Source organism: Prunus persica, chromosome G5 (assembly GCF_000346465.2).
Source record: "Prunus persica cultivar Lovell chromosome G5, Prunus_persica_NCBIv2, whole genome shotgun sequence".
Taxonomy (NCBI): domain Eukaryota; kingdom Viridiplantae; phylum Streptophyta; class Magnoliopsida; order Rosales; family Rosaceae; genus Prunus; species Prunus persica.
The window spans coordinates 5092343-5119617 of NC_034013.1; the positions used below are offsets into that span (position 1 = coordinate 5092343).

Genomic DNA, 27275 nt, shown 5'->3' on the forward strand with positions numbered 1-27275 from the left:
GGAGAAGCTCTAAACTAGAACTACTACTGAAGCAAATCGACAATATAAACCAGAAGATTGACACTTATGCCATATCAATAAAGGGACATATAATGGATACATTTGAGAACAATACTACATTAAAAGTCCTATTTCAGAGCTTTCAGCAAATATAAATCACCCAACAAATGTGAATATTGAGATAGCGAAGGAAATAAAAGAGAGCAACAATAGTAAGCCAAAAAGATATCCACCTATCTTTTTCTCTTTCACATCAGTTATCACACCAGTGTTACCATCAATGCCAATCCATGATTTTTCACCATTTGCATGCTATGGAAAAAAAATTGTGGTTAAGATCTAAATGATGCATCATATTCTGACCAAAATAATAATGATGCATCATATTCTGTGATAACCACATCTGGTTTAAACTTCAATATTTGCACACATAGCCTCTCGATGTATTCTTCTTCCAATTGTAGCAGGACTCCCCAATCTTCTTCTTTAAGCAACTCAGCATTTGTTTGGTTCTCGCCTTTCTTATATTCGAGCGGCCAATCAAGAAGAATGATTGGGTGATTTATAAGAAAATGAAAGAAAATGAAAGAAAATGAAAGAAATTGGCACCATCCCTTCAGTTTTTTCTTAACAAAAAATGAAAGATAAATTCATAAATAAACCATCAAAACGGTATAAAATGTTTGTAAGACATGTACAATTACAAAATTATAAGTTCTCCTCAGAAACAGACTTCTCTAAGTATCCATACACAAACAACAAAAGCAAAAGCTTAAACAGTTAGCTTATAGCAAAATCAATGTCCCCATTTCTCTAAACCACAGCTGCTGCTGGTAGGTTCCCATCTTCACTCATTTCCCGCTTTCTTTTAAGCACACAATGATCAAGCACAAAACAGCAAACTTTTAAACAACTCATATTACACCACATATGGTTCTAAACAAAACTCATCCATATCCAATATGCAAGCCCTAAACTTAGTAAACAAAGTTATACAAAAATATGTCGAATTAACAAGCATTATTCTCAAACAAAAAGTATGATATGGTTGGGAGTTTACAAGTTCAAATATTTATACAATACTTGATTTTGTCAAACTTTGTCTTGAGATATTTTATCAATCTAGAAGTTTCTTTCATATATGAAAAACTACGAACGATAACAAAGGAAATTCTTTCTATGTAAATTATTCTTCGATTCCATCAGACAACCATGCAAATCCTTTGCACAATTGAGTGTAATGTGAAGGGTCACTACCTCGTTGGAAGATAAAGAGAAAAAAAATTAAGGAATTTAGCAAGCCACCAACAGTTTGCTTAAGATATTTCAAAATGGTTGCTTCCATCATGGAGTTTTAGCCACAAATTCTTTTCATGGCCACATTTTCTACGTAAAATATAATCAGCGAGTATTTTTTGGTAATGATCCACAGAGAAGAAATCACCATACACAGGTTAATTGTCTTACACTTTAGATATCATCTTCAACAAACAAAATAGATACCAATTAGACTTCTAAGAAGGTTAAATGCAATGCTCATAAAGACTCATACTAAGCCACCAAATACCATTCAATAACTGCTACAAAAATCATAATAAAACCATACTAAAACTAAAAATACAACTGCACTAAAATGCCAACACAACATCACTACATTAGCAATACACTAGCAAAAAAACACAATACGACAGCAATAGCAACAGCAACAGCAACACAACAGCAGTGCAAGCATCAGTCCACAAAGAACAAACCAATCACTGTTTGAAACAAGGAATCATCATACTCAGATCATTTCAGACAAACCCCTAAAACAATTTCGATGAAACCCCTAAACCAATTTCAGAGAAACCCCTAAACCTTCAACCAATTTCGAACAAACCCCTAAACTAATTTTAGCAAAACCCCTAAACCTTCAACCAATTTCGAACAAACCCCTCAGCCAATTTCAGAGAAATGCATAAACCCTAAAACAACTTGAGAGAAACCCTTAAACTGTAAGAAAATGCCGATGAACAGTACCTGTCGCTGGGAGAGGAAGAGAGAAGAGACAGTCGGAGCTGAGTGAGGAGAGACTGAGAGCTGAAGGACCACAGATTCGGAGCAAAGCCACCGGAGAGTGAAGAGAAACAGAGGGCAGCGAAGAGACAGAGGCGAGAGAGAACTTCAGCAAAACAGAGACAATAAAATTTCAGCAAAAGTGATATCTGTGCAATAAGGGGACAATAAAATTCTATTTATAGGTCATAGTTCCAATTTTTTTAAAAAAGGGTGGTATTTTCAATTACAATTATAAAAATGGTGGCATTTTGGGCTATTTCCCTAGATTTTTCTTGTCTCCTTTTTATCATGGGCTTTGTCTTATATTCATTAAGAGCAAGCCCAGCGCAGGACCCAACCTGGGGGAAAGGGCCCCTAGGCGAGCTCGAAGCCGCTCCAGCGCAGCCAAAGCAGCCTGGGCAAGCTACGGGTCCTACGAGCCCGGGCAGGTCCAAGGGCTAAAATCGACTGGGCTCGAGCCCAAGTTAGGTGACGTTAGCGGTGACGTCACCACATGCAGGCTCCAACGGTAACCCGCCACGTGTCAACACCGGGTGGCTCCGATTGGTTTTTTTCCAGAAATCCTACAGTTCTCATTTTTTTGGCCAAAAAAATTTTAAAAAAATCCGAAAAAATTCTGAATTTTTTTTTTAAAAATACCAAAAAAGTATGTATTTTTTCCCTATAAATACCTAACCATTTTATCTACTTTCAACACCAAATCTTCATACAATTTCTTCTCCATACAATATTTTCTACTCTCCACTCACATTATTCATTTTCCACACCAATTCTCCATACAAACTCATCTCCTTCCAATATTTTTTACTCTCTACTCATATTTTCCACTTTCCACACCAATTCCATACAAACTCTTCTCATTCCAATATTTTTTACTATCCACTCACATTTTTGTACTACTTTCCATTTGTAGAAAATAAACAAATGGCATCTTCTGTCGAAATCGGAGGCTCGTGGTCAACTCAGGAAGATATTGCGTTGTGTGAGTCTTGGGTGAATGTTAGTCATGACCCTATCACGGGCAATGAGATGAAGTTCCATCATATGTGGAGCAAAATTCATGGAGAATTTTGTCAAAGATCGGGTTCCATTCGGACCAAAATGGCTTTGTCTAGTAGATGGAAACTTCTAAACAAAGAGTTAGGGAAATGGAGAAATGCCTTGACAAAAGCAAGGGAGAACATTCGGAGCGGTCAAAATCTTTCCGATGAGGTAAAATATTTTTAATTGCCATTTTAATCAATTTAATGTAACTTTTTTTTATTGCATATTCTATTTCTTTTTGTTGCACAATGTTTATTTTATTTTTGCATTTCCTAATTGGCTTTATTTATTTACATAATCAATTTTATTCTTGCATTTCAAAATAGTTTATAATTTCATGCATAATCTTTATTTTTGTTTTTGCATTTTCAATTTGTCTATATTTATTTACATAATCAATTTTATTCTTGCATTTCAAAATAGTTTATAATTTCTTGCATTGTATATTTTTTTAATGCACTTCAAATTATTTATTTTGAATAGATCATACAAGCACAAATGTGGTTCGGTGCCACGGGGCAAGGGAAAAAAAGTTTTGTGCATTTTCAATGTTGGGAAATTGTCAAGGATTGTTCCAGATTCAAAATTATTCCTACCGCACCCCCGGTTGTGTTGCATGAGACGCCGCTCCACGAATCACCATCAACCGATTTTTCATTGGACTCCCCAATGGAAACGGAGTCACCACTCCCATGTCCGCCGAGACCTATTGGGAGAAAGGCGGCAAAGGCCAAGAGAGGGGCCACTTCGAACATTGATTGTGTTCAAATATTCGAGCAAATAGCTAAGAACAACTCTCTAAGATTTGAGAGAGACTTGAAGAGAGATGAAGCGGACAAGACACGATTGGAAGCCTTTGCAATTGAAAAGCAACATGCAAAAGAAAAAGACGACGATGAGAGAGAGATGAAAATCATGGCCATGGATACGAGCCATATGTCTCCTGAAACAAAGGCCTATTGGAAGCATAAACGAAGGGATGTGATGAGAAGAAAACTTTTCCATGACGACGGACCTAGCAATACGGATTGGCTAAATGATGAAAACTATTAGATTGTATTGTTGTATTTTTTTATAATTGTTGTATTTTTTTTAAATTGTTGTATTATCCTTTAATTTGTTGTATTGTTTCTTTTTTATTCCATCAAAAAAGCATTCTATAATTGGACTATTTATTAAAAACATTTGAGCATTCCTCACAAAGATTAATTAAAAACAAACCTTCATTTATTACAAACAACACACAAAACAAACCATACATAAAAGCATAATAATAAAAAAGACCTCGCAATAATTCCACAAAACACCACACACAAAAACAAAGCATAATTAAAAACAAAGCATAATTCCAAACAAAGCACGAATCTAGCCTTCATCCATTGTGATTGCCTTTCATCCGCCACAAGTGCTCGATCAAGTCAACTTGACGTCTTTCGTGACCATATGAAGATTGCATTTCTTGATAACGATCAATCATGGGGTTGTTGAATCGACCATCCCGAAGTAACGGTTCGGGCTCCATTGGTAGTCCATTTGGTCCCATCGGCCTTTCATATATTCTTGTCAACGCCGTGTTCATAGGATCGGGTTCAAACACCTCTGGAGCATCGTAGTCATACTCATCCTCCACAATCATGTTGTGGAGGATGATGCAAGTCATCATAATACTCCGCAGCACCTCCTCATCTAGCATCCGAGCAGCACCCCTAATAATTGCCCAACGAGCTTGCAAGATACCGAAACACCTTTCCACGTCTTTCCTGTAGCCTTCTTGAAAGGCAGCAAAGCTTCTTTCCTTCTTGGATCGGGGATTCGGAATTGTTTTCACGAATGTCGTCCACCTAGGATAAATTCCGTCGGCAATGTAGTACGCACCAGAGTATACGGTATTGTTGATTTGGTATGTGACCTGGGGGAATGACCTCGCAATACCTCGTCGAACACCGGGGATTGACCAAGGACATTGAGGTCATTCTGAGATCCGGCAACCCCAAGAAAGGCATGCCAAACTCAAGTGTCGAATGAAGCTACGGCCTCCAAAATGGTACTTTTTTGGCCCTTCCGATTCCCATACTCTCCTTGCCATGCAATAGGACAATTCTTCCACTGCCAATGCATGCAATCGATGCTTCCGATCATTCCTGGGAAACCTCGAGCCTCGCCTTTTTGTAGAAGCCTTTGCAGGTTCCTCGGCGTGGGTTTGCGAAGGTACTCCCTCGTGTACAAATTTTTCACTGCATCACAGAATCTTGCCAAGCACTCTAGGATAGTAGATTTTTCCATCCTTGCAATCTCATCCACCTGCTCTGCAGATGCCCCATAAGCAAGCATCTGCAAAGCAGCTGTAAGTTTTTGCTCCGGGATAAGACCCAAAACTCCAACAGCATCATGCTTTTGAATGAAGTATGTGTCGTAATTACAAATATCATGCATGATTTTTTGGAACAAATGTGGCTGCATTCTATATCTCTCTCGAAACTTAGAAACTGGATATAATGAATTTGGGATAAAGTAATCCTCCAAGAGATTCTTACTCCGAGACTCTCTGCGTCTGTCCACATTCGGGGCACGACGACGATGGTGTTGGCTTGATTGATTCATCATACACACCGCCGCTGCTACAAGCATTTCTTCTTCTTCTTCACCGGTGTCCCGATCTTCTTCCTCACGTCTACGCCGGATTTCTTCCCATTCTTTCTGTTGCCTCTACAACACCCTCCTGAAGTTTGACATTGAGAGTATAATGTGTTTTGTAAAATCTGAGAAATGAAGGAATATATAAGAGATTGTGTGAGAGGAGTGGTGTTGATGGTGTAGTTTTATAGAGGGATTCAGAAGATAGAGATGACACGTGGCACAATTTTAGAGGGTGAAAATTTTATCTGAAATCTGAGATCACTATTTGTAAAAAAATATCTGAAAATCTTATCAGACATGGGACACTTGGCACAATTTTAGAGGGTGAAAATTTTATCGGAAATCTGAGATTATAATTTTTATTAATGAATATCCGAAAATTTTATCTGGAATAAGACACGTGGCAACCGAGATTCTCATCCGAAAATCTTATCCGAAAATTTAATTACAAAAGATTATCAAAATTAATGATTTAAAGTATAAAAAAATAGGAAATAAAGTACAATGAATAGTAATTGCCCTAGACTTTGCCCTCATGGGTGGAACCACAAATGGCAAGGCTGACACTATTCACGTGAATAGTGGCAGCCCTTGCTTGCCCTTGCCTTAGACTTTGCCCTCATGGGTGGAGTTGCTCTAAGGAGCTCCCTCGTTTGACTCAGCTGGTATCTCCCTCTCTATTTGTAGATCTTTGTTGTCAAGTGTACAATATCAAATAGAACGTGGCGAGACAATGATGATGAGACACAGAGGGGTCACAAGCAGCGTAGTTAGGAATTGTTGTTTGAGCAAATTTTTACACGGGAAATATTTGGAGGTTGATTTTTCAATTTTTAATCTTTCTTCTTCCTTAGTTCTTGTAAAAAAAATTTATGTCAACGAACAACATCCGGGGATTTCGAAATTAAAGAGGAATTTAGAAAAAAATCTTGAATGACTTGTGTATTCATGTATTTTATAGGCTCCTTGTATGCTAAGGTTTTTGGAAAATAATCCTTATTTGGTTAGAATTATTCTTATCTAAAAAGATGACAGAAATTAGCTAAAGAGATCTAAAGAGATTTAGTGGAAATTGGTTCCTTAATTTAGGGAGATATTCCTCTATTAAATCAAAGATAATTTCCCTAATTAAATAGGAATATTCCTCTATTTAATTAGGGTAATTAGTTGACCTAAAGAATATTCTTTTTTTCACGTTGCATCTTCTTATTTGCCAGCGAAATATGTGTTCCCACAAATGTGATATCATCCATTATAGTCAAGTACCCAAAGAGAGATTTTTTTTTTTTTTTTTTGGGGTTAAGCATTGTTTTTTTTTTCTCAAAAAATATTTATTCAAAGGTCCTCCTTAAACTTTCAGCAATTTGTTACATAAGACCAAAACAATAACAATAAAGGAACTACAGATAAAATCAATAATTTAACTAATGAAGAAAGAACAATAAAATCTGAATTTTGAGCATTATTTTCAGTAGAGGAGGTTGAAATAAATGTAGGTAATGCTAATTAATAAGCAGAAAGGGCTCGAGTAATCAACCATATATATATATGACTGGAATTAGATCAAAATCGGAATAATAAAACTATTAAAAATGGAAATTGAGTACTGAAATTTTGATTCTATTGAAACTTCTTCATGATCTACACTAAACTTATTCCATCTTATACACCAATTTTATTTCTTTTAATTCTGTCATTAGTGTATGTTTGGTTTATCTAGTATATGATAGCAAGTATACCACCATTCAAACACCCTGGGGAGAGCTTTAGCAAACAGTTTCCAGCTCGGAGTGATGGAATTTTATTTTAACACAGATGAACTTCATATCTCAAACAAGAAATTAACAAAACAAATACTAAAAAAAGAAAGAAAAATACATTGCAAATTAACAAAAACCAAAAACTAAGAAGAGAGATAAATATTGGCTCGGAGCCTTTGGAGCAGAGAAATATATCAAACGCCACAATATTCCTTGATGGAATACAAAGGCCCAAGGGTGGAGTAATTCTTTTTAAAATATTGTACATATTCGAACTGATGCAATGCCTTGTACTGTAGGGGGTGGTCCTTGTCCACAAGCTCCTTGGGTACGTGTGTTTCTCCTTCTCTGTATGAAAATAGTCCAAACGAGTATCGTACATCGTTCTCCCTCAAGGTCACTCGATGCTTACAAGCTCGCACTCTGTCGTTGCTCCAAACCTAGGCCAAGTCATACAAGATTCCGGCTAAGATTTAATATGCACGTTGTAATGATAATTGAGATTACAAAAAAGTACGAATTCAAGCGCTACTCTTTTTGAATTTATCATCAAAATGTCAAAAGGTAGGCAGAAAGATAAGAATATAGGAGTTGGTCTAATCCCGTCCTATTTAGAGTCTTGCCCTTGACAAGGAGACTTGTTTTCTCTAATATGTGGAACAATTATTCAATTTAATAACGAGGGAGTACCTCTTTTATTAAGAGCACCAAACATGAGAAGAATATTCCAGTTGTCCGGGATATCAAAGGAAGCCTTAATGTTAATTTTAGGTTGGCTGATTTTGCGAAGCTAAATATTCAAGTTTCATATAATTTATTTTGAGATATCTGTTGCAATTTTGAGAATTTAGCCTTTCTCATGTTCGCTCGATCACTTCTCGAGCTTTGTAGGTCTATATTTCTGGCTCCAACACTGGACATGCGTAACATGTGATTCAAAGAAAAATTTAAGTTATTAACACACTCAAGACACATTATGTGTAGTTTTTGGTGCCATACCTGGAATCCATCACCTGCTAGGAATATGAAGGATGAAGGTAGAGGATCAACACTTATCCACTCATTGTCCTTTGAATATATTTCCAGACCCTTGACATGATTTTGATAGAGTGTGGTGCTGAAGGTCTTGTCCGTATGGGCGGGTAGACCCTCATCAATTCCAGTTTTGTCGAATTCTTTGTATTGATTAAATCGGTACGTGTGAACGATTGATTGGATGTGATCATCATGGTACTTCTCTACACCATAGTTTTCGAACACCATTCTTGTCACAACTTGATCTAGCTCTTCCATCACTTTTGCATACAAATCAGCACCCTCACTGCCCAACAAACAACAAATAGTCTAAATGTTCAAAATTTAAATCACACTGCAAAAGGTTGAGCTAAATATGATCATATTTTCAAATGTTTTATGTCAAATTAAATTATACCGAAATGAATCGTGTCCCTCGGGCCAAAAATGACGTGTGAATCTCCGAGTGTCTTCAGGGTCTGTAGCATAGCCAATCCCCAAGCCTTCATTGGCGGCATTCGCGGTTATGTAGCCACTGGGGTAGGGCTTTTCAAAAGAACTTTGCACTTTGATTTCAGTGGGGAAATCAAACAACTCGCCCAACGTACCAAAGAAGGTGTTGTGAAGCTCCGGAGAAACTTTGCCGGGCAGTATTGCGACGAAACAGCCCAGCTCTTCGAGTGCATGGCAGATGCTTTTGCTTATGGAGAGCCAAGAACTCGTCCCCGGCTTTAAGCAGTCTTCGTTGGAGAAATCCACCACTGGAATTTTGGCCACTGTTTGGGTGCCCATGCTTATGTATATCTTTTGAGGGATGCATATACCGGATGAATCAAAATGATATTTATAGAGTAGTTAAAGGCTATGTATTTTCAGATTTTTCTCATAAATAATTATGTATACACGTCTGATTTGCGTGGCTGATATGCATGTCACTTGGATCTTCTAAAACATGAACCCAAAAAAAACATCATCACCAAGAGTTTGCATTCATTATTTGATTTCTTTTAACTAGATGTCCTAATAGAAGAACAAGTCAATTGAACAGATGTTTATGATTTATAGAAATTTATTCATGAAAACAACTAGCTAGCTACTTTTCTTTATATTATATACATAGCTTAAAAGTTGGATTCTTGTAATTTAGGGAAATAAGTCTCTCCATCAATCACAATTTTTTTTTTTTCTGTCAGACTCCATCAATCACATTCGTTTTGCGACAAGCTTACATTATTACAAGTTTTTTAGTGAAATCTGACAAGCTCAAACGAGTCATCATAAATTTTTATGCATGATGAATATAACTAGTTAACTGCTTTCCTTGATTTATATTAATTCTTTGGCCTGACTTTCCTAGCTCTATTTCTGCTCACCCAAAATCCTTCGGCCAAGATGGAGTGAGGACAAGGCATGTTGTTATTTTTTAAATATGTGAATGCGGGTGTGAGACGTTGTCACCATTTAATGATCTAACGGAACTTAGTCTTTTAATTCAAATTTCATTAACAACAGTTGTAAAATTGAAAACCAATCTCAAAAGCTTCAAAATACAAGTTATAGTTTGGCTATATATGATGCTAAATTCAAATCCTTACAAGCTAAGGACATTGGTCCCTTTCCTTGCATTGTGCCTTGCTCATCTTGTATAAGAAGCTTTCAAACATGAAGGTTTTTTATAATACTGTAGGTCGAAAACGAAGCCTACTGCAAAATTAAGGGCAAGAAATTAAATAAGTTCTCCACTACATCTTTGATCACAAAATGTGCATTTCAAGTATTTTTTTTCCTCTCTATTTCTTTTGCATACTTCCATGCATGATTTTTTCGATTCATAACTATAAAACAACACTATTAATATTTCTAAGATACAAGTATGATGCATGTATGTTAAATTTCTACAATATCACATAAACGAATAAGATAACTAATATATTGAAAAAAAATTATAAGGAACCTCAAATTACAATTGAGAAGAATAGAGAAAAATCAAATGGCTTACTTGCATTCGAAAGATGAGAATTTTTGAAATTGATGGAGATTACCTGGTAATGGTAGAAATTAGGGTTGTACTGTACAATATATATATACTAGCTCCTTGGGTTATTATTATCTTATTTCGTTTTTAATTTTAATTTTTTTAATATAAAAATATGAATTTATTATATTATTCTCGTTTAATGTTTAAATTAACTAAGATATTTTCTGATATTTTAAATGTTTTACCATTCACAGCTTTACTTTCCCCGCGCTAAACGTGCAACTCGTGAAACAGCAGACCGCCTCTGGCGGACATTCCAAAAACCCCAAAATCTGCTGGGAAGGGCAAGAAATCGAAGCGTAAAGAGGAGGGAAATTTGACTGAGGTTGAAGTTGCATTCTCTCCAGAGACGCCAGGGCAGTCTGAGACTAAGAAGAGGAAGAGGGACGAGGAGAGCAAGGTAGTTACACGCTCGAGGGCCTCGAAAAATGTCAACTTTGAGAAGAACAAGGCAGTATCAAAAAGACGGGTTTATTATAAGAAGGTTGTGTATGATGGGGGTGAATTTGAGGTCGGGGATAATGTTTATGTGAGGAGGAGAGAGGATGCAAGCTCGGATGACGAATTGGTTGAAGTGGATGAATGTAGGGTGTGCTTTAAGTCTGGGAAATCTGTAATGATCGAGTGTGATGATTGTTTAGGTGGGTTCCATTTGAAATGCTTGAAACCTCCATTGAAGGAGGTTCCTGAAGGAGATTGGATATGTCGGTTTTGTGATGATCGCAAATTGGGAAAGGAAGTCAAGCTTCCGACACCACCAGAAGGGAAGAAAAGGGTTAGAACGTTGAGGGAGAAGCTTCTCTCGAGCGATTTATGGGCTGCCCACATTGAAAGGTAGATGTTTAATTTGGTTTAATTTTGCAAATGGTGCAAGTGTGTGCTGTTGTTTTGGTTGTAATGTATGTGGCCTTGGTTTGTGCTTTTGAATTTGTGCACTATATGGAAAGAAGTAGATGGTATCTATTGGCGTCGGGTACGTTGGTATATAATCCCGTAAGAGACTGTGGCTGGAAGACAACCTCATAATTTGAGGCGAGAAATTTATCGCACCAATGATTTTGCTGACATTGAGGTGATAGATGACATCCAGGCAATAGTTGCATCTTTTAGTAGGGATCTGGAAGTTTACCGAACTGATTGCAATTTGAAAACTTGATATGATAAAAAAAAAAAAATGATGACTTTGACTGGTAACTATTTGGTAAACTGCCTCGTATGTTTCTGCACTAGGTTCTTCGCATTTGGATACTTTTTGTGCCTTTTAACATTGTTCTAATTTCAAGGAATAACACCCTGTAGGGGAATGCTTATTGTCATTTTACAAATAAATATGTACTTCCTCTTACACCAAAATTGCTTGTCATGAATTCACCATTTTCTGGCCATATTTCCAGCAAAATAAGTGAAGTTATTCACCTTAAGTTCATGTGATTGCTGCCAATCATTTCAAGCATTCAATGTGAGGAATCTATAAACCATTTGGCCTTTGACTAAGGTTTTTCAGCCTACCAAACTCTGTTTCAGAATCCATGATTCGTGCTTTGCTAAAAACAAGGCAAAAAGAAAAAGAAAGAAACAAGGAAAAGAAAAACCGGTAGTCTCTTTAGGGAAAATTACGTTAAATGTAATCCAGTTTGTAAGGGATTATTTTTTCTATTCTCCACCCTTTGTTTTCTTTTGTTTGAAGTGATCCTCTTATTCTGTATGACTTTAGGTTCAGTTTTGACTTTGGATGTGGTTGAGGATTTTCACAAAATTTTAGCTTTAAGCTAATATGGTCCTTCTTTTTATATACCTAGTCACTAATGTAGTTACATACTTTTCAACTCTTGTTCTGCTGCTTAATATTCTCTCAGTTTTGGATCAGATATTATGGTGAAAAGAGGTATATCTTGCCATCCTTCAGTTCATAACTGTAATATTTCATATATTTACAGATGAAGTCTATTCTTCGACATTGTTTTGTCATGAATCCCAAAGAATATGCCAAAGCGAATGAAGGTGATGATGTTTATTTGTGTGAATATGAATATGATATTCATTGGCACAGTTTCAATCGTCCTGCTGAAATTGATAATGGTGAAGAGGTAAGCGTTTCAGGAAATGAGACTCAGCATTTGAAAATTCTTGAAAAATTTCAAATGGATTAAATTGAGTTGAATTTATGGGGTTTTAACTATTTGGTAGGATGATGATGGAGCTGAAAGTGATGGAGATTGGAAACTTAGCAAAGACCCAGACTCTGATACAGAAGAAGAAATGGACTATGACGAGGAGAGCATAAAAAATATAATAGCCAAACCATCTAGAGCTCATGAGTTGGCTGCAGTATGGACACTATCTTCTAATTCTATCTTATACTTGTGGCTTTTGTTTGTTTACTTTCCCAAATTGAACTAGTGAATTCTGTATTTACAGAATTCACAGAAGGGGCGGTTCTTTGGACTTCAGAAGATAGGAGTTAAGAAAATCCCAGAGCATGTAAGATGCCACAAGCAGACTGATCTTGAAAGAGCAAAGGCAGCATTTCTGTTGGCATCATTGCCTAAGTCTTTACCTTGCAGGGATAAGTATGTGAGAATCAGTTCATTAAAGGTTTTCTTGATCTGCGTTACTTTAACATTGTAATCATGGAGATGACCTGCTTGTGTGCAGAGAAATGTTGGAGATAACTGCATTTATCAAAGATGCCATCTCTGATGATAAATGTGTGGGACGTTGCCTGTACATTCATGGTGTTCCTGGAACTGGCAAGGTACGGTCTGTGGTTGTGTTTACAAATAGGTAGCTACATTGTTTCAGATAGGCTGTAAATTTCATTTATGTACTTTTCATGGATAAAATGAGTTTTATTTATTCCTTTCGTAATATTTGTGTAACTGCAGACAATGAGTGTGCTAGCAGTAATGAGGAATCTAAGAACTGAAGTTGACGCAGGAAGTATAAGACCCTACTCTTTTGTGGAGATAAATGTTCTAAAGTTGGCATCACCAGAGAATATTTATAGGGTAAACAAATATTTATATTTGATTTTCTATGCTTATCATGATGGTATGCATTGCTGCCTTGTAACACACGTGTTTGCACAGGTTATATATGAAGCATTAAGTGGGCACAGAGTTAGTTGGAAGAAGGCTCTCCACTTGCTAAATGAACAATTTTCTGAAGGAAAGAAAATTGGCAAGGAGGATGACAAGCCTTGCATTCTTCTCATTGATGAACTTGATCTTCTTCTGACCAGAAACCAGTCGGTAACCATTTTTTCTTATATCAATTGGTAGCTTCTGCATTTTATGATGTGACTATTTTTTAATAACTATTCCAGTTCTGCGTTATTTATAATATAGTTGTTACTACCCATGATCTTGAAATAGTCAAAACATACTTGTAGTGCTTTTTTGGTTTCAGGTTCTATACAACATTCTTGACTGGCCTACTAAGCCACACTCAAAGTTAGTTGTAATAGGTATGCTTTTATTTATTTTCAGTAGGCATCCTTGTCGAATGATTTTTGTATTCTTTTATCTCATAATGAAATAGAAAAAACAATGATGATGACTATGAGATTGTTAATGACTGCATCATTAACTGTTTGTAATGAAATACATGTTAAGGCATAGCAAATACCATGGATCTTCCTGAGAAGTTGCTTCCTCATATTTCAAGTCGTATGGGAATCGAAAGGCTTTGCTTTGGCCCCTATAATTACCAACAGCTTCAAGAGATAGTTTCTAGTCGTCTTAAAGGAATTAATGCCTTTAAAGAACAAGCTATAGAATATGCTTCAAGAAAGGTTAGGTGCATGTTAACTGTTTCATCATAAAATTGATTTTCTAATAGTTATTAGTTGGCCACAGTGGATGAGCGCATTGGAAACTCCATCTCTGATAGTATTTGAACATATATTCAGGTAGCAGCTATTTCAGGAGATGCCGGTCGTGCATTGGAGATATGCAGGCGTGCAGCAGAAATCACAGATTATTGACCTAAGAAGCTAATCTCAAATTCTAATAATGCTTCTCAAGGTATAGACTTCAACCACAACCCCTTTAAAGTTGGAAACTTGATTTGAACAATCCTTATTTTGTTAATGTTTTGGTAATCTGTCCTATTCTCCTTCCACTTCATTGAAACTGTATCACCGTAAGTTTCAATTGCTGGAATTATCTAGTAGACAGAAATATTTTTGTTTGGTTTTATTTCTGTCAATGGTTGTGCACCTGTGGGAAAGATGTTTTCTGTTGGTCATATTTCACACTTTTTAGCTATTTCTTAAGATTGATTGCTTTAATTTAGTTCAGATTAATGACTAATCTTGGCTTCTAGTTTCCACTGACCGCATCAACAGAACATAGAGTATATAAGTTAACCTTCCATGAACATCACTTGATATCGAGGTTTGAATAATTTGGTTTTATAAATATACAAGCTCCTTCTCAAGGGAATTCTGACATGGCTCGATATTGGGACTTCCTCAGAATTTTGACACTTCGTTATGAAGTGGTGCCAACTTGCCCAGTTGTATCTTTATTTAACATCATGGTGTAGACTATTGATGCATTATTTTGATTTGTTATTTAACATCATATTGATTCTAGTTTGTAACTTTTGTTTTCAGTTTTATGGTAGTGAAACATTTTACATTTTAGGATTACTTGAAAAATCCAGAATTCGTTCTGTCAAAGCAAGCTTTAAACTATATTTCGTAGATAAATGTTCTCTTGCCAGATTGTCTGGCAACATAAAATGCTTATGTTGCAAGACTCTGAATTTAGGCCATTGATTAGGTTGGTTCTTGTCTGAATGTGTTATACAAACGCACAATCTAGCAACATAAGCATCATTAGAGTAGTTTAGAATATCATTTTTGTCAGAAAAAAAAAAACATGGCCTTTCATTGGCAAAGAATCAACCAGTCCCATAATGAGAGTTTGTGTCATGGAAGATCTGGTTTAAATACCAAATAATACATGTTTTGTTTTTTGTTCTGTTTTTGGTATTGGTTTTGTTTCATTTTCTTTTATTTGGAAAAATGAAAATTAAGCAGCCTTTAAACCAGTATTCTATTTTGGTCAACCAAGGAATTAGAATTGTCAACTTCTCTTCTTTCCTGTATCCTGAAGTTTCAAAAGAAATACTCTGTTACTACATTGGTAATATTAAGCACCCACATCTCATGTAGCGTAAACTCTGTGCTTGCTTTGTTTAGAAGCGTTATTATCTTGCTTTGAAGCTTTAATTCTTGTCACTTACAGGATTTATATGTACCCACTTTGCAGGAAAATCACTTGTTGGAATGGCAGAGGTTGAAGCAGCCATACAAGAAATGTTCCAGGCACCTCATATTCAAGTGAGTCAGATTATATCTTACAGTCATGATAAAAAATGATTTCTGTTGGTGAAACTTCTTTTATTTAAATGGTATGTTACATCTTAGAAGAGGTAATCAATACTCTTGAGTGATGCATATGACGCAGTGATTGCTACATTAATATGCATTTCTAATATGAAATACATGAGATCCAGATAGCTACATAGTTTTATGGACGAGTAACAAAGATGAAAATGGTGTCAGTTGGAGTTTGCTAAATCTTGTAAGTGCCATTCTTAAAAGGAGTAGCATGGGAAAAAATGGCTTTCAGGACCCAAATTATATGATGCTGGTTTAAAGTAGTGAATTTCTGCACAAGTAGCATTCAACTATATACAACTTTGGCTGCATAAATTGTTATTGGGTTGAAAGGAAGTTTTGTTTATCTATGTTGTATCTGGAAGAACAAAAAAATAAAAAATAAATAAAAATTCTCTCTACCTTCTTCAGAGATATTAATGCTAATTCTTTTCTTTGTTTTTTCCTGGCAGGTGATGGAAACTTCTTCCAGGCTGAGTAAAATATTTTTGACTGCCACGGTGTATGAACTCTACAAAACAGGAATGGGGGAAACTACATTCGAAAAGGTGAACTTCTCAAGCTTTTTCCTGAACAATGTGTGCATTTACTCTTTTTGTATCGTACATTCAGAGTAACTTCGGTTTAAATAATAGTATTTCACACTGGAGGTGATTATTTTTGGCCTGCAGGTGATGTAGCACAGCCCTGGGTGTGTTAGTTTTAACACTCAGAGCAATAGGACAGAAAAGAATAAGAGAAGCTGAAGGAAAGAAAGATAGAAAGCAGGCAGAAATCAGAGAGTTAAGAGAAGGTTTAATCAATATTCAAATCTGAATTTTAAAGAACTACATAGGGGTATTTATAGCAAACTAAAACCTAGAGACAATAGGATTAAAATCTCCAGCTAAAACAGAAATCCTATTCCTAATAAAATAGGAAACTAGAACCTAGAGACAATAGGATTAAAATCCCCAGCTAAAACAGAAGTTCTATTCCTAATAAAATAGGAAACTTAGAAATCCTACTAGGATTTGGAAAACTAAAGAATATAGGAAACTAACAAATAAATTAGGAAACTAAACAATTTAGGTCCTATGCATCCTGCATCATTCTCCTCCGGTTGAAAGAACTTGACTCTGGCGAGTTTAACGACGATGGCGCCGACTGTAGGTATGAATAATAGGAGGACGAGCATCAGTAACTTCAGCTGCTGCCAAATCATCTTGAACTGGACGGAGAAGAGAAGGATCATGCTGATGAAACTCATCTTCAGTAATCCAAGTAGCATCTATATCCGGACGTCCCACCCAATGAACCAAAAAACGAGAAAACCCCCCAAGGGCTGAAGCCACCACTTCATGATCTAAGACTTGTGAGATTTGATCCGTAGGAGTAGCATGGGAAGCAGGCACGCGAGGAGCAGCAGGAGGAACAATAGCATGGGTTATGTCAGTCGCAACAGGAGGAGTAAAAGTACCCCGGTATGGAAACAAATTAGATACGTTAAAAATGGGACTGATATGAACATCAGAAGGAAGTTCAACCAAGTAAGCATTGGCACCCAACTTGCGAAGGATACGATAAGGACCCATCGATCGAGCATGAAGTTTCTTAAAAGAATGTTTGGGAAATCGCTCAGGGCAAACACGAACCATAACATAATCACCTTCTTGGAAGTCTTGAGTGCGACGATGAGTATTGGCAGCAAGTTGGTATGTGTCCGTACTTAGAGAAATTTTCTGACGAACCTCCTCATATAGGCGACGAATGTGCTCAACAAAGGTAGTTGCAGATTCCGAAGGACGGGCATCAATAGGAAGGGGAGCAAGATCAATGGGTGGACGTGGCATCACACCGTAAACAATTTCAAAAGGACTTTTACCTGTAGTTCGGTTGGCAGAATTATTATAAGCAAATTCTGCTACAGGAAGAATGAGGTCCCAATTACCCTGCTTATCACCGACTAAACATCGTAATAAATCTCCAAGAGTACGATTAACCACTTCTGTTTGACCATCTGTTTGAGGATGAAATGCCGACGAAAACTATAAAGAAGTACCAAAGAGCTTCCACAAGGTCTTCCAAAAATAACTAACAAACTTGACATCACGGTCTGAAACAATAGAAACAGGAAGCCCATGTAGACGAATGACCTCTTTAAAAAATAACATGGCCACATAAGAAGCATCAGCAGCTTTAGAGCAAGGCAGAAAGTGAGCCATTTTAGAGAATCTGTCAACGACAACCAGGATAGAATCATGGCCGCGTGCCGTTTTAGGAAGGCCAAGAACAAAGTCCATGCTTAAATCTTTCCACGGGGTATGCGGAATTGGCAAAGGAGTGTATAATCCAGTATTTTGCTTTCTAGCCTTGGCAAGCTGACAGGTGCGACATTGGGCTAGGATGTGAGCAACATCTCGCTTCAATGAAGGCCAATAAAATCGATCGGCAACTAGAGTAATGGTCTTATCTTTACCAAAATGTCCAGCCAGACCTCCAGCATGTAATTCCCACACAAGGAAATCACGTAAAGAGGTACGGGGAATGCATAACTGCGTTCCACGAAAGAGATAACCATCCCGCAGCAGAAAATCAACATGATCACGACGATTTCCAGCCGTAACTTCCTGAAAAATGAGACCAAAATCTGGACAAGAATAATACTCAGTTTTGATTTTATCAAAACCCACAACTTGTGCAGTCAATGATTGAAGGATAACGCCTACTCGGCTGAGTGCATCAGCAACCTTATTATCAACTCCTGGGCGACGTCGAATCACAAAGGTGAAAATCTGAAGATACTCAGTCCACTTAATATGGCGGCTACTGACGTTACGTTGAGAATGAAGATACCTTAACGCTTGATGATCAGAATATAAGACAAACTCATTTGGTAACAGATAATATTGCCAATAACGTAGCGCACGGACTATGGCATAGAATTCCTTGTCGTAAGTCGAATACTTTTGCTTTGCCTCATTAAGCTTCTCACTAAAATAAGCAACAGGATGTCCTTCCTGACTTAAGACGCCCCCAATGCCAACACCAGATGCGTCACATGCTATTTCAAAAACCTTAGTCAACTCTGGATGGCGTAGGACAGGTGCTTCTATCATTTTCTGTTTTAATGCCTCAAACGCTCGAGTGGCCGCATGAGTCCATCGAAACTCGCCTTGCTTCATACAGTCTGTGATAGGAGCCATTATAGTACTGAAACTAGGAATAAAACGTCGGTAAAAAGATGCTAACCCACGAAAGCTTCGAGTCTCGGTTAAAGTTGAAGGAAGCAGCCAATTTACAATGGCGTGAACTTTGTCAGGATCAGCACTTATGCCAGCTGCGGAAACAATGAATCCCATAAATAAAACTTGTTCTTGAAGGAAAGAACACTTCTTCAAATTAACAAACAACTTTTCCTGGCGTAACATATGAAAAATTGTTCGGAGGTGTTGCAGATGGTCCTCTTTTGAATGGCTGTAGATAAGGATATCATCAAAGTACACAACCAAAAACTTTCCGATATAAGGACGCAAAACATGGGTCATCACGCGCATAAATGTGCTAGGTGCGTTAGACATTCCAAATGGCATAACAAGCCACTCATACAATCCATCAGGAGTTTTGAATGCGGTTTTCCATCCATCACCTTCCCTAATACGAATCTGATGGTAACCGCTACAAAGGTCAATCTTGGAAAACCATTTGGAATCTGCCAACTCCTCCAACATATCCTCAAGTCGTGGAATAGGGAATCGATATTTAACTGTGATCTTATTAATAGCTCTACTGTCAACACACATTCGTCAAGAGCCATCTTTTTTGGGAGTAAGAAGCACCGGTACAGCACATGGGCGCAGGCTATGGCGAATAAATCCTTTATCCAACAGCCCTTGAATTTGCGTGTTTAGTTCGGCACGTTCAGATGAGTTCATGCGGTAATGAGGAAGATTCGGAAGTTGTGATCCGGGGACAAGGTCGATGGCATGTTGAATGTCTCTCATGGGTGGTAGCTCGTTTGGGAGGTCATCTGGCATGACATCGGAGAATTCATTGAGGAGTTGATGTAGAGGTTCAGGTTGTTGATAGGAAGGGGCCGCAGATATCTCTTTGATCACGAGAGCAAATACAACTCCTGTCTCCAAACTTTCTTTCTCAAATTCGCCATAAGATAATAGAGCCAACCGATGACCTGACACATTGCCTGTCTGCGATGGAGAGGAGGTGGTAATATTAGTCTTGGTAGGTTTGATCGCAGGATTGGCTGGGCGTAACGTAATACTTTTGCCTTCATGTTGAAAAGTGTATGTGTTTTCACGACCACAATTCTGCACGTGATGGTCATAGAGTCAAGGTCTGCCAAGTAATACATGTGCAACATTCATAGGCAGTAGGTCCAAATAAATGTCTTCATTGCAGGTCCCGAGCTTAAGGAAAACAAGACATCGCTTAGTGACTGGGAGTTTAGTTTTATCCACCCAAGCTACGTGAAAAGGGCAGGGATGTGGTTCGGGCTTAAGATTAAGACGAGTAACGGCAGACTTGGAGATGACGTTCATGGTACTACCACTATCAATAACCAGTTTACATGTTTGGTTATTGCATGGAACGTAGGTATGGAAAATACTAGTGCTTTTGCAGGAATCAGGCAATGCGGGTGCAGAATAGATACAACGCATAACAGAAACCTGATTGAGTATGTCATCATCAAAACAATCGTCAATTTCTGGGTCATACACACCCTCAAGAGGATCCACAATCTCTACATCACAATGGTCGTCTGTGCTAGCGCTGATAGTTAATGTGCGTTGTGGACAACGAGAGGCAATATGTCCTTTAGCATGGCAATGGAAACATTCAATGTGGGAATTATTAGAGACGATCGGCCCTTTGGTAGGTGGCGCAGTAGGATTAGATGGTCCAGAAAATTCAGTCTTCAGACCCGGAGTGGTAGTGCGGGCTTGGTTGGTGGTTGTAGGCTGACCAGGATATCCTGGGTAACGACGTTGTGGTCGTAGATAGGTCTCAGCTTCCAAGGCTTGGCAATAGGCATCTTCTAATACATCCGGACGTGACCTACTCACCTCGCGTTTGATATCAATCCGAAGGCCATGAATAAAACGAGAAACTGTGACTGCCAACTCTTCTTGTAGGGCAGAACGCAATTTGTGCTCCACAAAGCGAGAATAATAGTCTTGGACTGTTGAAGTACCCTAGGAAAGAGTCCATAATTGATCTAACAATTGGTGACGATAAAAAGATGGAAGGTATTGTTCCCGGAGTTTCAATTTCATCTCATCCCATAAAATCACAGGGGTTTGTCCCAGTTGTTGGAGATGATGCTCAGTAGCCTTCCAGTACTGTTTTGCGGCTCCTACGAGTTTGAGTTTGGCGAACCGGATCCGTTGTGCATCGGACATGTCGTACCATTCAAAATAATCTTCCATAGCCGATATCCAATCAACAAAAAAAGTAGGATCCCCGCGACCATCGAAGTCGGGCAGTAGGCTTGGCATGACGGGCGATCTCAAAATCCAAGTTTCGGTGGACGACGTGATGTTTGTGGGGTCGGAGTGGGATAGTGGCATCCACGAGAGGAGAAACCATCGTATGTTGGGTATAATGGGGTTTAGGTGCAGATCCTGCGGAAAAATTTGGTTCGGAGTGAACCAGAGATGTCCCCGCCGAAGATGATGGAAGGCCCAGGTGGCCTTGAAACTTGGAATCCTTAGATGGATTGGGAAGGAGACCAGCCTGGAGAGAAGGTGTGCACGAACTAGAGAGAACAGCAGATGTGGAGGATGGTTCAAGAGTCACGGTTGAGAGGTGGGTGACGAGCAGCGTCACGGAAGCTTGTAATTTGGCAATATCTGTGGACATGGACGAAAATTCAGTCTTTTGAGCAGCCATCAATTTGGTGAACTGAGTTTCCAAATTGGTGACATCTGTAGAAATTTTCGCCTTGAATTCGTGAAATTGGTCCGCCAAATTGGCAACGGTGATGTTGGGAGCCATGACGACTAGTAGAGGCACCGAAGCAGAGGAACAGCGGCGGAGCAAGAGGCTCTGAATGCCAATTGATGTAGCACAGCCCTGGGTGTGTTAGTTTTAACACTCAGAGCAATAGGACAGAAAAGAATAAGAGAAGCTGAAGGAAAGAAAGATAGAAGGCAGGCAGAAATCAGAGAGTTAAGAGAAGGTTTAATCAATATTCAAATCTGAATTTTAAAGAACTACATAGGGGTATTTATAGCAAACTAAAACCTAGAGACAATAGGATTAAAATCTCCAGCTAAAACAGAAATCCTATTCCTAATAAAATAGGAAACTAGAACCTAGAGACAATAGGATTAAAATCCCCAGCTAAAACAGAAATCCTATTCCTAATAAAATAGGAAACTTAGAAATCCTACTAGGATTTGGAAAACTAAAGAATATAGGAAACTAACAAATAAATTAGGAAACTAAACAATTTAGGTCCTATGCATCCTGCATCAGCAGGCTTGCATTGAAATACTGACTAAAAGAATACTTATTGCTCCTGCCTGCGATACTGCATCTCAACTACAAACCAGATTATTTTTATTTTGATTCACCAGTTTCTTTGATGCCTTCACTGTAGATTTCTAGCGCTGGAATTTTACAATTACTTGATATGTAATAGTGTTTTCATTGAATTTATGTTTTTCCTTGCAGTTGGCAATGACAGTCTCATGACTCTGTACAAGTAACGGAGAAGCATTTCCCGGACATGACATGCTCTTAAAAATTGGGTAAGACGTGCGTTGATGCTAATATCTTGCTATATACATGTGTAGAAACATAGTCTATTGATCTCCTCTGGTCCTTGTTGTCTTGTCAAATGGGAGTGTTATGAACCTGAAGAGGGGCACTAGTTTTGGCTTTTGACTAAGAAAATATTGAGTGTTAAATAAAGTGACTGCTTTCATTTCTTTTGTACTTTGCACATACTATTTTAGGTGATGGTCCCTCTCTATTTTAAGTTTTCTTTGATGCGGATGTCAGGTTGCATTTTTAAATGGCTTATGATGTCCATTTTCGAGTGCTGTTATTTGTGTCTGCAATTGCCTTTCTGGAGAATAGTTAGTGAGAACTATTAGATTTTAATTTCTGGAGTTGATACTAACTGTATATGAGCATGGATTATGTAATATCTGGACTGTACGTTTTTGGCAGTTGTAAACTTGGGGAGTGCAGAATTGTTTTATGTGAATTGGGAGCAAAGCACAGGTTGCAGAAGCTGCAGCTCAATTTTCCAAGGTTAGGTTTCTGTCCAGCTCTTGACATCATCCCTCTCCCAAAACTTGTGATATCTATTAGAATTCTGTTTAATCCATCTACTTTGAACTTTTGGCTTTGATGGTTCACCCTTTCATGCAACTGCATTACCATCAGAAGAAAACCTTGGACTATTCTGTGACCTCATATGATTTTATGTGTCTTTCAGTGACGATGTGGCATTTGCACTCAAGGACAGCAAGGAGTTACGTTGGTTGGCCAAGTATCTATGATTCTAGATTCAATCATTTTCGATTAAAAGGAGGAGGAGAAGACACAATGGAATTGCATGCACGAATATTGATAGAAATAATGGAAGAGAATAAAAGGATGAAAAGGAAGCAGCCATGTTGGATTGGGTGATGAGACTGCACTAGCAGGTACATAAGGTTAATAGGCACAATTAGTTTGGTAAGTACATTAGTTGACTCTGATTATGCAAAATGTTTGGTTATAAACATCAACTCAACTCTGATTACTCGATTACGTACATTGACTCGATACCAAATATTTATAAGGATAAAGAGAGTGGATTAGGATTTATACATGATTCTAGACAATTTTCTATACATGATTCTGTTTAAAATATATATATATTATATATATGTAACATTGTATACTCTTATATAATGATCATAGTTGAGTCCATGTTTGTTAGTTCGATAGGTAAATTATTCGATGTTTTTCATTTCCTAATGTAAGCAATGTGCTTTCAATATGAGGTTCATGTCTGTGAACTGTATACCCTATGGAGTATTGGAGTCCGGACTAAGCAAACTTATCTCAATTTAGTTTTTTATTTATCTTTATGCTCGTATTTATTGATTCATTTCATTTTTGGTATTGAGTCATCATCTTGTTATCTTTTTGCTATTCAAGGTGGGTACAGACATGATTCAAATGTACACTTATGCAGATTAGGAAAGAAATAAATTCTTGATAGGCAAAACATGTTTGTTAGTTTGGTAGGTAAACTAGTTGTAACCCTCCTGTGTCCATCATCAATTGGTATTGTTCTTTTGTCTCAGGTTGTCCACACTTGCATTCTCTTTTGTTGTTGTGTGGTTCATCTATTCGATAATATTACAAGTTCTTTTGTTTTAGGTTGTCCACACGTGCCTTCCTACAAACGTTTTTTTATTATATTTTTTTTTATTGTTACATAGTGCTGTTTTTCTTTAAAAAAAAATGTTTGGATTGATATTCTTGTAGTTTCTTTGTTGCATTAAATGGAACTTGTCGTACTTGGAAGACGTGTTTTTAAGGATAAGACTGTTTCGATTCCACTTCAAAGTGATTCTACTCTAATGGTTTTTTATTATGATATATGTTCAAGATTTAATGAGCTTGGGGTTGGGGCTTTTGAGATGACTTACCTTGTGTCGGATCATCCTCCATTTGTACTAGAGACCGACTTAGTGACTGTACACATACTGCTGAGAACGATTTCAATGGAAAATATGCAGCACCATCTGGTCATACATACTTCTCTCATTCATGGAAGAACTACATCAATCATGTGGGCCAGAAGTTTACAGGTGGGGTTATTGAGTTTAGAGAAAAATTGTGCAAGTATGCTATTGAGAAAGGTTTTAAGGTTGGGTATCTTAAAAATGAAAAAGAGAGAGTGACTTCCTAGTATTCTAAACAAGTGTCTGATGGTTGTAGTTTGCGTGTGCATGCGTCATTATGTCTTGCAAATTGGTTTTTTTTATAAATACATTTGGAGCTTGAACAACGAACACACTTGCAACGGACTCATCCTCGAATGTAAGAGCAGCATGATGTCTTCAAAAATTGTGCCCTCCGTTTTGATCAACCAAATTCAATCTAAACCATTGATTAAACTGATTGAAAATTTCAAGGATTTCAAGAACTATGGGTTGTACATTTCTTATCACAATGCATGGTATGGTAAAGAATTAGCAAAGAAAAGGGTCCATGGTGATGAGTCATTGTTGTATAAGCACTTAGTTTGGTACATGGGAGCTGTGTTTAGCTTAAATCCTCGTTTACGTTGTATGTTGGAGTATGACCCAAAGACATCCCGATTCAATAGTTTTTTTTTTTTTTTTTTAAATCTCCTTTCATGCTTGCATAGAAGGATTTAGATTTTGCCTGTCATTATTATTCCTTGGTGGGACATTTATTAAGAACAAGTATAAGGGTCACTTGCTCGCTGCTACTGGGAAAAATGGAAACTAAGGTAATGAAATAAGCCTCTTTTAACAAAAAAAATTTAAATTCAATTGATGCCACTCTGCGTAGGTAAACTTTACATTATTTTTTAGGTATTACTGTTTTATATTTAGGGGTTTGTTCCTTACTATTCTATTTTACAATGTTAAACACCCGCCTGGTTAGGTTTTTTTTTTTTTTTGGTGGTTGTTGCTATGTTCGTCTCATGAAAGCCAAATTTCAGTTTGTGACAGATCTGTCAGTACATAAACTTGTTATGATCTAATGTTCTTATGATGAAAATAAGTATGTATCCTTTAGTGTTTGCAGTCATTGATTCCGAGAATGAAGAGAATTGGACTTGGTTCCTCCAAAATCTTGCAGAAATTGTCAACGCCCAATGGAGAACTATAACATTCATATCTGATCGTAATAAAGGATTGCTTGAAGCACTGCCATATGTGTTCCCACATTAACCACATGCATTTTGCTTCCACAATTTAAAACACAATGTCCTTGCCAAGTATCCATCTTCATTGGGGAAGACAAACCGTGATTGGATTGTTCATCTTTTTGGTAAGTGTGCATATGCTTTGACTGAAGACGCATTGGAAATGCGTATGAGAACGTTGCAAGAGGAGGGTGGTGCTGTAATAATAGAGTTCTTGAAAAACCTTCCAAAAGAAAATTGGTCAGCTGCTTACTTTCCAGATAAAATGTTTAAATTCAATTGAAGCCACTGTGTAGGTAAACTATGCCTTATTTTTCAGGTATTAAAAGGTAATGTTTTAGATTTTGAGGTTTGTTCCTTACAATATGGTGAAATCCTAAACAAAATATGGTGAAATGTGTTCAAATGTAGCAGAGTCCTTTAATGCATGGATTGTAGACCAGCGTCATTTGCCTATTTAGCAGTTAATAGATGGTATAAGGATTAAAATTATGGGAAAGATTGCACAGAGACGACATGCAGCAGAAGAATGGAACACTTGTCTATGTCCAGAAATGGAGACAAAGTTAAAAGAATTATTGGACAGTGGACACCATTGGGATGTAAGTCGTTCTAGTGAGTTCTTGTTTGAGGTTCATGGCGAGGACTCTGTAATGGTTGACCTACAGAGTCGTACCTGTAGCTGCTGCATATGACATATCAAAGGTTTTCCCTGTGTACATGCATTTGTGGCAGTAATAAAAAATGATGGGAATCCATTTGATTATGTGGGAGAGTAATTGAATAATTGTGATTCATATTATATTTTTTCAAGAAGAGGATATATATTTACAAGTACAAGCTGACTTTTCCTACAAGGAAATATAATTAGCTAATTACAAAGAGTCATAACTAGGTAATTATTCTAATAAGGTAACGTTAATTACACCAAGAAATCAGGGATCACGAGATCCCTGAATTTTGACTCACGCTAATACTCCCCTTCAACATGGTGCGTAGATATCTCTTATGCCGAACTTGTCAAGTGAGTCATGAAAAACCTTTGCTGTTCTCACATGCGTTAAGACATCTGCCAGATGTTCTTCTAACTTTACAAATGGTATATCGATTAGCTTATCTACCAGCTTCTCCTTGATATAATGCCTATCCACTTCAACATGCTTAGTTTTGTCATGTTGAACTGGATTATTTGCTTTCTCTCTCGCAACTTGGTTGTCACAGTAAAACTCCATGACTTTCTTTGGTGGAAAACCAATTTCAGACAGGAGTATCCTTAGCCAAAGAAGCTCACAAACTCCCTATGCTATGTCCCTGTATTCTGCCTCAGCTGAAAATCGAGCCACTACACTCTTCTTCTTACTTCTCCATGTAATTAAATTACCCCCAATGAAAGTGAAGTAACCTGAT

General features: G+C 37.4%; 1 protein-coding gene and 1 pseudogene across 2 annotated transcripts; one reads left to right on the plus strand and one right to left on the minus strand.

Annotated features, from left to right (window-relative positions):
• LOC18776251 (2-oxoglutarate-dependent dioxygenase AOP2) lies at positions 7505-9322 on the minus strand. The gene is made up of 3 exons (XM_007210775.2): positions 8932-9322; positions 8499-8820; positions 7505-7939 (listed from the first exon to the last, which is right to left on the minus strand). The coding sequence occupies exons 1-3, from the start codon at positions 9303-9305 to the stop codon at positions 7694-7696; spliced, it is 942 nt and encodes a 313-aa protein (XP_007210837.1). The 5' UTR covers positions 9306-9322; the 3' UTR covers positions 7505-7693.
• On the plus strand, positions 10545-26689 carry LOC18777646 (annotated as a pseudogene). The gene is made up of 17 exons (XR_002271876.1): positions 10545-10558; positions 10786-11385; positions 11488-11623; positions 12489-12638; positions 12739-12879; positions 12970-13121; positions 13207-13306; positions 13437-13559; positions 13641-13802; positions 13960-14017; positions 14166-14344; positions 14462-14576; positions 15831-15901; positions 16414-16509; positions 22637-22713; positions 23138-23221; positions 23409-26689. The product of XR_002271876.1 is annotated as an origin of replication complex subunit 1A (transcript).